At 45.6% G+C, this 13,744-nt stretch overlaps 1 protein-coding gene across 1 annotated transcript in view; it reads right to left on the reverse strand.

Annotated features, from left to right (window-relative positions):
• The window catches only part of cdh13 (cadherin 13, H-cadherin (heart)), a 288,979-nt gene extending 275,762 nt beyond the window's left edge, over window positions 1-13,217 (reverse strand). Inside the window, exon 1 of the mRNA XM_070830937.1 lies at window positions 13,142-13,217. Within this exon, the coding sequence (XP_070687038.1) occupies window positions 13,142-13,186 (45 nt within the window). The 5' untranslated portion in view covers window positions 13,187-13,217. The remainder of the gene's footprint in view (window positions 1-13,141) is intronic.
• Window positions 13,218-13,744: the final 527 nt, after the last annotated feature.

Below are 13,744 nucleotides of genomic sequence, written 5' to 3' on the forward strand. Positions count from 1 at the left end.
AAAGACCGTTTGCAGGTGCAGGTACAGCTACTGCATACTTTGTACATTTCCTACTCTTCATTTTGTGGCTGTGTGAGCTCACCAGACTTCTGTAGCCCACTCCTCATCTCTGCTTGGGGACGGCAGACTGAAATATTGGCAGTTGAGCTGCAGGATTTGACAAGGAAGAAGAATCCATCGGAAAAAAAGACGACAATTCCTCTGGTTCTGCTGCATCGACTTCCATACCTTTTTTTTTTCAGAACTGTCCATCATGAGTCTGACAACATTAGTGTCCAACACTAAATCTGTGTACTATTTTATGAGCTGCAAACCACATCTAAAGTTATTTATTTAAGTTCACTGAAGTGTGCCTTCGGTTGGCAGATCATGTGTCCAGGAGTTTAAAAACACAAGAACCTGCAACACTGAATTCACATCCCCAGTGTAAAGGGTTGATTTGCACCTCATCAATTGGTAACTTATACACAATTCTCATTACATTAAAAAAATGGAAAAGAACAAATGATGTTAGGCAACGTCATTCTAATGTCTGCTCTCCTACACAGTCATTATCACGTCTTGGCTAAGTCAAACTACTTTTCAACCAGCAGAAGCAGCTTCCACCCACCCACCCACTGCAAAAACAAAGTTAAGTGCTCGAGCCTCTTCACATTCAGACTAGGAGAGAGAATAAATTGTCTGCGCTTTCGATGTTGAGGGTCATCAAGAGTACCTGTGACAGAGTCAAACACTTGACATGTGCATCACTTTTTTAAAGTGTTTCGGTTCATGAATGTTTGGAATAAAAGTCTGTATTAATGGCCAAAGCCGCACTTATTAATGAAATTATTTACGTGTACCCTTGGCTGACGCCTCTGTCTCAAAGAGCTATGCTATTAAAGCTCAAGAGCAGTGTTTTGTTTGCAGCGGATCACGCTTTCTGAAAAGCAAAATGTTCAGGTGAGAGAGAGATTTAAAGGCCTCAGAGGTGTTCGAGTGAAACAATCAAAAGAACACACACAAAGAGACGCACTAAGACACACTGGAAATGTGAAGCTGTTAACATTTTGCCTTCTATTCTTCTCAAATGACTCTGTGCTCTTGCTGCTACTAAATTCTGTTGCTAACAAGATGAAAATGTACCATGTTATCTGATTTAAGCCACTCTGCTTGACACTGCTGCTAACTGCTATGAATGGCCAACGGCCACTGCTGCATTACAAGCACCGACACTCCTGCCTTAGTCTTTGTGCTATTCTAACCCATTACAAGCTAAGTACATCGTACAGTACAAACTGGCTCCCTGATTCATTCTGTTCATTCCCCCACCTGCTTTAGACAGACAGACAGACAGACAGACAGACAGACAGACAGACAGACAGACAGACAGACAGACAGACAGACAGACAGACAGACAGACAGACAGACAGATAGACAGATAGATAGATAGATAGATAGATAGACAGATAGATAGACAGACAGATAGATAGATAGATAGACAGATAGATAGATAGACAGACAGATAGACAGACAGATAGACAGATAGATAGACAGACAGATAGACAGACAGATAGACAGACAGATAGACAGATAGATAGATAGACAGATAGACAGATAGACAGATAGATAGATAGATAGATAGATAGACAGACAGATAGACAGATAGACAGATAGACAGATAGATAGACAGACAGATAGATAGATAGATAGACAGATAGATAGATAGACAGACAGATAGACAGACAGATAGACAGATAGATAGATAGACAGACAGATAGACAGACAGATAGACAGATAGATAGACAGACAGATAGATAGATAGATAGACAGACAGACAGATAGACAGACAGACAGACAGACAGACAGACAGACAGACAGACAGAGAGGGACTCTCTGCACTGTAAGTGAGCCAGACTAGGCCAATGCTGAATATCATAAATCACACAACAGAGCCATGTTAATTTAAGCCATTGTCCTCTGGTAGCAGCACGCTGCAGCTGTAATGGATGTGTATGTGCTTGTCCCCAATACCCAAACAGGGAGTAGTGTGAAAAGAATTCAATTATTAATTCAAAGAAGACACAAGAAATCATTTACGGTCTTCCAGTGAACTCGTATCCTCTACCCGTTACTGTGCATAACACAGATTAAATAAATTTCCACCTATAAATATTTGGGCATCTATGCGGACGCCGCTTTATCTTGGAGTGCACATATTGATTATATTTGTTGCAAGGTACACCAACGTGTTTATTTTCTCAGGAGACTGAGGTCACTTGGAGCAAACACACACACCCTGTTATTGTTTCTCCAATCTATAATACAGAGTGTTGTGCAGTGTGGAATCAGTGCACGGTACAGTTGTCTCTCTGTTCAGCTCGACTGAACTGGTCAGACCACTACGTACCTGCTCCAAGACTGTGGGTCAAATGCTTGAGACGAGTTTTCAAGCTGCATACATTAAAATAACGTTGTGTCCGGCAGGCACATCTGAACCCTCTCATTTTTATTTGAAGAATATCAGCTTTTTGCCATCAAATAGAAGATGTATAGTCCCGCTGGCTTGACTGAACGGACTGCAGAGCTCTTTCCTTCCTCAGTCTATCGAGCTGTTAAAATCAGGGTCCTAAGCAGGCCTCAGTGTGGACGAAGCACTGAATATAAAAGGCAGACACTAAACTGACCGCACTGCAGCCATTTGTTCTGATGTAATGTCTGACTGAATACGTGTTTCCGGCATTTTTTTGTTCACTAGTTACATTTTTGCTATTGAAGCAGTGACTCTCTTGGGACACAAGGAGAATTTCAGCCAAATATTCTGATAATAATGTGAAATCAAATAAGGCAATGTGAAGCACTTCAGGTAAAGACACTCGCGCAGAAAGCAGGGCACAGCTTTAACTGGAAGTCTATAAAACTATTAGTGACCATGACAGTTTTAAATGACCAATAACTAAAACTCAACCCAGATGATGTGTCTTCTCCCGCACAACACAAACATTTGGATGGTTAGTATCAGTGATACAAGGTTTGGGTAAAAATCTGATTCTGAAACATAACGTACAGCCCTAACCAAGCTGAAAGAAAAGCTATGCCTTTGGGGAAACCCAAACCCAAAGATTTTAGACCGTAAGTGGCAGTTTTACCCCTGACAAAATAGTGGATACTCAATAACCGCAATGGGCCAGTTGACTCATTTGAGGTTAATTAAATCCAAAAGAAAAAATATGTTAGTCAAATACTACAGGTGTCATTTGTACACACACTCTAGCTATGGCTGAAAAGGACACTGTGGCTTCTCCTCTGGCTCCATTAGAAATAATTATCTCCCATCGATCTTTCAAATCCTCTGCGGAGCAGTAACATCAGCTTGTACTGTCTCAGCCTTCAACTGTCTGTCATCAGTGTGTGTGTGTGTGTGTGTGTGTGACCTGCACATCCCAGGTCTGTGCGGTACACTGTTTGGTGTCTGACAGCCTGCTACAGCTCCTGTAATTCTGTAGGTGGCTTGTCCCAGCACAGCAACGGAGCGTGTCTCCTAGTGGGACTCTAGGAAAGGCAGAAAAGCCCTCTTTGAGCAGGTCAACCACACAGGGCCCTGTAATGGTGAATGCACAGATAACCGGCCACCCGGTGTGACTCTACTGCGGCGTGAAAAACCAAGCCGTCAGTATAGGGGCCATCGCAGCGGAAAATTGTGTCCAGTAAAGCGTGCAAGGTGGGGAGAGGATGTGACAGTCAAGACATGCAATCCTAATGAAAATCAAATTCAGTCAGCTTGTTCCTTCGAGAATCTCTGCGGCAGGAAGCCTATAGCATGTCTGCAACTCCCCTATAGCTGATAAGAGAGGTGGAGTTCAGATAATGAGTGGGGCCAACTTCATAAAATGGGTGCATATTACTGTTGTCGTGTGAAACTTTGTATTCCAAAATGTTCATCCTGGAGTTGAAAAATGGCATTGTTTTCAATGACAACCATGCGTTTCTTCAGTCTTTATGAGTTGCTCAGAGCACGTGTGTGAGGGGGTGGGTGAAGCAATCACTGCACTCACCTTTCCAGGTCTCAGCCAAAGCTACAGTCTCATCTTTCCCGTCATTACTGCTGCCTCAGCCTTCCCCTGAGTTTCACAGCACAACCAACTTTACCAAAAGCCCTTAAGTGTACTTGCAAATAGCAATCCAAGCACTTATCCAAATGGACTGAGAGCGCCGTGCACTAAACTCTACGTTTTAATTACTTCAGGTCTGCGGGACAAATTCCTGCATGGATCACCCAACACAGGAACTCGCTGAGGCGGTCTGAGTCCCTTCAGATCAAAGTGTATTCGAATAATTGGCACAGATGAGTATGGAAACAAATGAACAACACATGCAATCGGAGTCTAACGGGCATCTTATACCACTGCATTGTAGTTCCAGTGATGGACGGGGCACTTGTAAGCACAGTGCTGTCAGTACGAATCGGATTATCGAAAGAAAACAAGACGCGGTGATCAAAGAGATTTCTCTCTTATCTCAGAACCTGTCACATTTGTCTTTCAAGCCCCGACAATGTTTCATTTTCCCCAGAAATAGCCAATTGCCTCTTAATGACTAACGTTCTACTCAAGCAGGGCCTTTGTCTACGGCATCGGAGCAACGGGAAGAAGAAGCTTTGTAGATGAGAATCCTTTCATTTTGAATAAAGAAGTTCTTCACAGTGTGTACATGTGAAACTGGAACGCACTGACAGTGTCAGATACTGTATAGCGGCTCGACAGCGTTCCCTGGCCTAAATATTGCATAAAAGTAACATCAAAGCGAGGATCACCGGGACACCACTCAGAGAGCTCAAACTGCTTCAAAATATAGTAAAACCTCTCCATAAAACTGTTACAGACAAGGTCATTACCGATGAAATGGCACCCTCCTCGGCTTGGCTTTTCTTCTCACTTAATTCTTTTTGCCCCATCATTTAATTCATTTGTAAGCCCAAAGCCTTGGACCTGCCTCTATTAATATGAGATAACCCCCTGAATGGAGGACGGCATTAATTGTGTCTAAAGGAATTCGACTGAAGTGGCAGCCCTCTATGGCAGGCAAAAGTTGGCTCTCTCATTCCCCCACACGCTGACATCAAAAGCAATAAGTGGGAAGAGCTATTCTAATTGCCTTGAAGCGACCTGCCTGCGTAGGCACCAACATAGTGCTTTGTGTGCACGCTTCAAATGAGTCCTCCGATTCCTGTCTCTTTCTTGACAGTCAAGTTCCGGGCTTTAAATAGCCACTTTACCTCTACATGGCACCTTTGCAAAGCACTCATACCGGGGTGCATGCTGTCATAAATGCTCAAGCAAACATGCTCACACAAACACACTTACAGTCCAACACGCATGCACACACACACACACACACACGCACACATGCAGTGAAAACACAGAGGATCTGAGTGGCAATTATCCTTGACAACCCTTCAAAGAATATCTGGCATTTTGTCGCCATCTAGGCAGCAGGGGCAGTACTGCGTGCATCAGTGCAGACAAAAACATTGATTTCTTCTCAAGGGTCAAATACTTCTCTCGTCTGACATCTCCTGCAACACCGAAAGCAGGGATAACGTGGGATAAGAGCTAACAGACGGGGATTGAAAGGGCAAAAATTAGATGTATAAACTGTTACGCCATGTGAATTTCCTGCTGTGAAAGGAGGGGGAGAAGACGAGAGAAACGCCGTGGAGACGAGCAGGAAAAATGGGAAATGAGCTGATGAAAAGAAGAATGGGTAAAGAAACGCTGTGGAGCTGGAAGGAGAAAAAAGGGTAAAGTGAGTAATCTGGAGTGATTTCTTGTAAAAGTCAAGAAGACCTTCTCAGCTATCAGTTCCGTTCAACAGCAGAGAGGGATTTGATTACTTCAAAGACACTTGCTGAACACGGAGTGAAGTGTAAAACCCCAGAGTCATGTTGGGAGAGAATGAAAAAGTAGGGCCGATGCCTTCAAACAATCACGTCACGTGTTCCAAGAGTAAAACGGTACGTCAGAGAGTCTGTTTCCTCCAGAGCTTTAAAAACAATGTTAAAGTCAAGGTGATGATACGTCTTGTATGATTATCCTGGTTTAAGACCATACAGAATGTACCATTCTTTGTTACCTTCATATCTATCTATCTATATATATCTAGACCTGTTTGTCTTCTACACGGTATTTGATTTTTTTTTTTTTTTTTTTTTTTTTACACTTATCTTCAGAATCAGCTGGAAAATAGCACATTCAAAGCAAGTGTCAATATAGAATTATGGAGAAAACTCCCACTATCACACTGGCTCAGGAAGTGAGAAATGAGAATCTTTTTAAAGTGGACTGGTCAGCAGAAATACCGCTGTGTTTGTGTGTGTGTGTGTGTGTGTGTGTGTGTGTGTGTGTGTGTGCCCTTGTATGAAACAGAGAACTGGGAGAACACCCACAGCTTGGGGCCCACAGTGTTTTGTGGGTTCGTCTGGATGGACCCCACTGGCAGAACAACGTTTTTCTGAACTATGAGTCAAGCGACAAAATATTAGTTTGGTGATGGCTAAGGTTAGGGTCAGGTTAGAGTTTTTTTTTAGTTACAGTACACATTGTGACTGTGGGAAGTCCCCAAAAAAAGATAGTGAAACATACGATTGTGTGTGTGTGTGTGTGTGTGTGTGTGTGTGTGTGTGTGTGTGTGTGTGTGTGTGTGTGTGTGTGTGTGTGTGTGTGTGTGTCTCCATCAAGATTGCAGGAAAACAGCATTCAGGAAAACAAAACCTGACCCAAAACCTTTTTATCACAGTCTCAACAGACACTGAACATGATAAGCTTCATAAAGCCAGGATCTCTTTCAGGGTTTATACACTTGACTGCACTACGCCGCACAGCTATTCCCATGTTTCTGGTTTTCGGTTGTTTTTTTTTTTACATGTACTTTTTACTGTAGTAACAATTAGCTCTGTGTGGCATTTGTATGACGGATGAGGTCGTCTGTATTTATTTTCCAGTTAAATATCAAAGGTTAGTAAGTTGAGTTGCCATTTTTGCCCTGGTGGTAAAACTCCATATTAATATGCCAGAGATAGACCAATCCATACGGGATAGTGCAAGGTAAGCATTCAGCAGGCCATGCATCACATACTCTCAGCCGAGTGTTCAGATGTACTCATTTTTAGACCTCATTAAACTCTAAAGTCGCCACCCTGAAAAAAAGAAATCTACATTGAGGACCTTGGAATAAGCGAAGGAAGGAGCTTAAAAATAAAGAAAAAGAAAAAAGCATAAGTGTTCTTTGAGGTGTTCATCTAAATTTGTGTGTAAAGCCTAATTGGGGCTAGGTCAGGCTGAAACCTAGTGGTGTGTTTTCACCCTGAGGTACTTATTACAGCACAGTGGATAACTGTTAGCATTTTGAATTTTCCTCCCCAATGCTCCATTTAGTTTGATAAGTGCAAGTAAATATGAGGGCAGGAAAAAGAGGAGCTCATTTCTTTTGCTACTTCCTTCTGCATACGAACAAGAACACCAAGTCTTTGATTTTCATCTATTTCAAATATACTTTTCAGCTACCAATTTTTGGTACCTTGTGGCCGAGGATGCACTCCCACGGCAGAACCCATCTATCTCCAGAAACGCCACCAGGGAGCAACTTACTTACCAATACACTCATGAAAAATATATCAAGTGCAGCTGGCAGAAATCTCCATCACCCTCTTTTGACCCCGTGGCTACAATTAACAATGCAGTCAGTGATGAAAAGCTGGCTACTCGTTGACCTATGCAAAGTGGCTATTATTCATGACTCGAGAATGGTCTGCGACACATCTATTACCTTAACTAAATAAATAAAAGTGCATCTCGCCAACAATGGAGCACTGCTCACTGTAAGACTAATACAATATCATCGCCTGCTACTATCATCAGCAAAACTACTCATGTGGAAGAAATGGGACCCCGCAGTACCAGCCCTTTTACATGAATACTCCCACTGTGCAGCTGGCGGCTTCGCACACTTCATGGCAATAGAGGAGTCATCGCAATCAAAAAAAAGAAACTTGCGCCTCCTGCCAAACATAGGCTTGAGCTTGTGTGTGTGTGTGTGTGTGTGAGAGACAGAGAGAGAGAGAGAGAGAGAGAGAGAGAGGAGAGGAAAGGACATATCTGGATGTTGGCGAGTGTGGCAAAGAGACAGACAAACAGAGAGGGTGAATAGCTCATGAATATCTTGTAATGTGTTACAGAGAGTGTTTGTCAGAGCGGACGGAGGAAGAAGAGGCGGCGGAGAGAGAGAGAGAGAGCCAAGAAAGACAGAGGCGGAGAAAGTGAGAGACAAGGGGTGCGAACCATGTCTCTTCGTCACACGTACACACTTTAGATTTGTATGGCTTTATCGTCTTTTTTTTTTAAAAGGGAGGATACACAGCTGCTTTTTCTTCTGGGTATCTATATGGCTCTGTGTCTGCCGTTATTATCTGTTTGCTTGTTCATCAGCTCATATCTGACCACAAACTTCACAAGAGGAGAACAAACTAACATGAAAGTGTGATCAACTGGAGGGACATTGTCGCACTGAACTGCTGTGTCCTTCACACATGGTTACTGAGGCCTTTTGTGTGTGTGTGTGTGTGTGTGTGTGTGTGTGTGTGAGGTTTGTCTGTCTCTTCTCTGTTTTTCTCTATCCACTAAAACTCATCAGTACTAACAAATAAGCCATTAATCCACTCTCCTAGGACGCAGGGGTTTTTTTTTTTTTTTTCTTCCACTTGGCACATTTCACGATCACGATCACGCGGCGTCCATTGGCGTTTTGCATAATTAGGCCACTTGTATCAAATACAGGCGGATCCTAATGGAGCGCTAAGGGTACATATTTACTTTAATTGCTACTCTTGCTATCTCTATCCGTCATCCTCCCTCGCCTCAGCCTCCTCTCATCCGCTCCCTTCCTCAGGAGAGCGCGGTGGCGACGTCGAGGGAGAGAAGATTGAAGAAGGCTGCGTTTCCCCTCAAAGGTCACACCCTCCCACAGCGGAGTTAAGATAGCATTTGACCTTATAGCCCATTGAGCGCAGCGCTGCTCAACCACTGTCAGGGGGGGAACACAGGGATAAATAAAAGGAACACCGTGGCAAGACTCTGCATTCCAGACTGCGCAATTAAAAAGGAAAAAAAAAAAATCTCGGCAGGTGAGTGTGTTCGTGCATGTCCCGCTGTGTCCGTTTGGGTTAGAACTCGTGTGTGCGCTGTGTGTTCATTTACAGGAAGCTTTTAGAGTTTTTTGTCAATAACTGCCGACTTCCAAAAAAAAAAAAAAAAACAGCCCAGCAGCGCCGCAGACTGTGGTTGGCTGTGTGCTTTCACACAGGAAGCAGCACGGGTAAGTAGAGTGGGGAGTGGGACGGAGACTGAAACCTCAAAGCCCTAGACTAGAAAGCCTATTTGCTAGCTGATTGTTGGAACCACAGTAACACTAGGGTGCATATTTAGACAGCCAGTCTAGATTGCTATTGGGCTGCTTTCACTTGAGCCATTTCATGCTCTTTTTATGCTGAGTGTTAGAGCGTCTCTGAGGGCTTTTAAATAGCAAACTTCTCTGCAAATTTTTCTAAACTCTAACCTCGTCTTTCAGCGGCCCGACTATGGGAGCTGAGACGGCAGACAGCAGTGTGAGGGCAGACGAGGGGAGAACGAGAGGAGAGCGTGAACGTGCGAGGAAGGGTGAGGAAGACAGGCAGGGGAACAGAAGGAAGAAAGAAAGAAATCATCCGGTCTTAACGACGGGAATTTTTCATTTGTGTCATCATTAGCGTTTGTAGCTGGGCGTACTGTCGCTCCTTAAGCAGACTCCGTTATAGAACAGCTCATCACAGGGACGTCTGGTCTTAAAGAACACTTCTCACACAGAGGTTATCTGGAGGTCTGCCTTGAAGGGGTGATTCATTGTTACCAGTGACAGACACGACATGTCACTATCTGTATGGTGCATAAACAGGAAACCACAGGATCCATCGTCATCCTGCAGAGGGTGAGGCATGCCCCATATACACGGCTGGATAATAAACCTATTGGTATATAGGATTACAAATTCAGCACAACCCAGAAAAACCTATTTGCGTTCATACCCCACACCTGTTACTGCACTTCTGAATAATGAATGGCACTGACGCAGGAATGGGCGTGCTCTTTCATTTTGACCATTCTAGATCGATGAAGTGCCTCCAGGGCCGAGTGAGGGTGAGGTAAAATATAGGGCGTTGGGTGGGGAGTCAGAGAGAAGGAGAATAAAGTGTGGGTGTTTCAACCCCCGTCTGTGGGTATCAGGACACCATGGCAACTGTCGGTCTTAAGCGCCACACTTTAAAACATTTTTTTTTTTTCCTTGAGACCATGACCTCCCTTTCCTCTCCTCCCTCTGCCTGTCCCTCTCTTTCTGTGCCTGCAACGGCTTAAACGGGAACTTTAACAGCCTGTTGGTCGCTGCACCCATAAACGTCCATGACAGCAAATCTTCCTGCGGACACGCCCAGGTGCCGGCCCAGAATTTAAACTGTGAGCATAACTGTCATCCACTATCTACCGGTGTGAGAGAGAGAGAGAGAGCGAGAGAGAGCGAGAGAGAAAAGGAGGAAGCAGGGAGAGAGCGAAGTGAGAAAATGGCTCTGAGCATTTTGAGGAAGTAAATGGGAGATTAAGGTTGGTAAATCACATTAATTAAGGTAGTTTCACTGGGTGGGAGGATGTGAGACAGACTAAAGCTGAGAGAAGGGGGGGGGGGCTGCAAATATACAAGACACAGAAAGAGGAAGGAAGACATGGAGGAGGAATCAAAGTGAGGAGAGGAGAAAAAAGAAGGGGATAAAAATCTTTGCACCTGCAGCTCCCAGCTGTGCTTATTCTGAATCATTGCTCCACCCGGAGAGACTGCTTAACGTTTCATCTGGAAAACGGGGATTTATTGCCAAGGAGGGGGCTGCTACTGGTGTGTGCCCATACGTGGGCGTGTGAGAGGAAGGTAGGTGTGTATGTCAGCTCACAGTGGAGAGGAACTCGGCTCCCTACCTGGGCATCTATAAATATGAGTACCTCCTTCGATCCCACGCACTGTAATGTGGTAGGGTGGACGCTCCTGCGATTCTGACAGATGAGAAGGCTTTCTACCACTTTTCATGTGAATGTGGCTCACGCTAATATGTGCTTTATTCTCTTTGCGTCTTCACCTGCATGTGGGGGTATTCAAAATGTTTCCAGCTACTGTTTCTGGTGGGACAGCCAGAGGGTGGAGATTCCCCCATGGAGCTGCGTCAGGCTGTAAATCAGCCTGCCAGAAGTACAGGCCACAGGACGGCCAGGCGCCATGCATCTAACCTGCTGGAGGTCTGGCATTTTGCTGAGTGTCATTGAGTGAACTTCCACAGCAGCAAGTACACGTGTGGAAACAGGAACACTGAATGTCACTGAGTGCATCTCGTCAATGGAAAGCTTCCTCGGAGACGTAGTAATACACATCTGCGTGTTTGTAGGGTGGGCGGCTTTCTGCGCAAGAGGGGGCAGGTGCAAATCAATAACACAGAGAGTTAAATGATGTCTTTGTAGGCACTATTAGCCTGAATCATGATCGCCTCGGATCAAAAGATCGAAGTACAACATGGGAGTGAACCGATGGCTTATCCAATTAAAAATGAATAATACACGGCAGAAAATGAGCACTAAGCCTACACAGGTCAAACAAGAAATACCAAATGATGCTGTGCTGTCTGCAGCCTCTTGATACATCCAGAGAGAGAGAGGGAGAGAGGGAGGGAGAGAGAAAGAGGAGGAGGGGAGAGGAGAGAGAAGCAGCAAAACAACACAGACTTTCCCAAATGAGCTGTTTTCCTGACACGCTTCGGGGCTCTCCCATTGTTGCTCTGTTTAGAAACAGTCTCAGCTAGGTTATTTTAAAATTAGCTGCCGCTTAAAGCCTTGCAGCGTGCCACCAGAGGTGCCACTGTCGCTACAGTAAGTACAGTGATGGCTTTAATGGTCATTTGTACTGATCCTGGTGCAGGGAATGTGTCTGCTTCTGTCTGCATGAGAGGGTCAGAGGTCGGGGCGGCTGGACAAGAGATCCCTGCAGCTGGGCTCATCGTTTCTCAAGGACATCTGACCCGACTGGCATGCCGAGGTTAGAAAGTGCACACAGAAGTGTTGAGGTGTCACAGAATCGTCCCACTGAGCCCCTGGTGCTGTCTTTCTCCACTTAAACAGCCGTCTGCAGATTTGACTGGCAGAAACAGCTGTTCCGAGGTACCAGTCTCTCTCTCCGCATATTAAAGTCACATCAAACGGGCGAGTGGCTCCATCACAGTGGGAATAAAGGCTTTATTAAATATCCCGAGAGAATCCACGTCTGCAGACAGCAATACACTGAGGAAAACACCCAGAGAGACGCCACAAATAACACAGCAGAGCGGCCAAGTTAGTTCTCTGCCTCTGCTTCTCTCTCTCTCTCTCTCTCTCTCTCTCTCTCTCTCTCTCTCTCTCTCTCCTCCATCCGCCTGTGTGCTTCCCACACACACACACACACACACACAAGCTCAAAGAAACGCTCAAGTTGGTGGCTGAGCGGAATATAGATGCGACTGGAGACAAGAGCCCGAGCCGTGATTTGCACATAGACATAAGATACACCCTGCGCTCTCTCTCTCCCCCCACCCCCCCACCCCCTCGCCTCCCCCCTCTCTTTTCTCCGTTCCTCTCTCTCTCTCTCTTCTCGAGAAAATGTGCTAAAGCAGTCCTGAAGTGAGCGACCGCTGCGGATTGCCAGACCTGACACCCTCCTCTGCCCCAAACTCGGTGCCACAAATGACAGCCGTGCGTGCGTGCGCACGACGGAGCGACCAGACGGGGCATAAAACTTGCTCTGGCGCGGCATGGCACGGCACGGACGTGGCGGGTGACTGTGGGATGTGTGCGCACTCGGGACAAACTTGACGAGCCATCGAAAGCAAGAGTGAACGAACGAGACCAACAGGGATGTCAGAACCAAGAGTCGGATCGTTCACCGTCTCAGTGAAATTGTCCCCCAAATCCAACACACTGTTTTTCTCTCTGCGTCCCCTCTTTCACACTCACACACACACACACACACACGCGCGCATGCAAGCGTGCGCGCGTCTCTCCAGTCTTACCTGAGGGACGAGGAAAGCCAAGAGGATGCGGAGTGTAATCTCCATGGTCGGTTCAATTTCTCTCGGTGTGAAACAGCAACAGATTCAAGACAGGGTGATGTAGGCTGGGTCAGCTCTGCTCATAATTCCACTGTCCAAAGCGCCGGAGAGAGAGAGAGAGAGGGAGGAAAGCCTTTCGCCGTGAGCCGCCAGCTGCCAACTTCCCCCAAACACAACTGCAGTGTGATCAGCAAAGCATTGGATAGTGAAGCCGAGACCACAACCAATAGATTTATGAGGAGGACAGACAGGAGGGGGGGAGTGGAGGGGCGAGGAGGAGGAGGAGGAGGAGGTGGTGGTGGTGAGGGGGGGGCTCGCCTGGATCCAAAGTGGAGGGTCAGCATCATTAATGTTGGCCAAATTTAGACGCCCAGTATTTTTTTTTTTTTTTTTTTTTAAGTTTGGAGTCGGCTGGTGCAGCAGCAGAAGGTTTCGGGGATCCATCAAAAAAATCACACCTTCCTTGTGCCGTTTGTCCCCCCCCACCCACCCCACCTCCTCCTCCTCCTCCTCCTCCTCATCGGGACACTTTTATAGCCCTTATACCGGCATCCATAATCCGTC

This window comes from Pempheris klunzingeri, chromosome 5 (assembly GCF_042242105.1).
Source record: "Pempheris klunzingeri isolate RE-2024b chromosome 5, fPemKlu1.hap1, whole genome shotgun sequence".
In the NCBI taxonomy this organism is placed as follows: Eukaryota; Metazoa; Chordata; class Actinopteri; order Acropomatiformes; family Pempheridae; genus Pempheris; species Pempheris klunzingeri.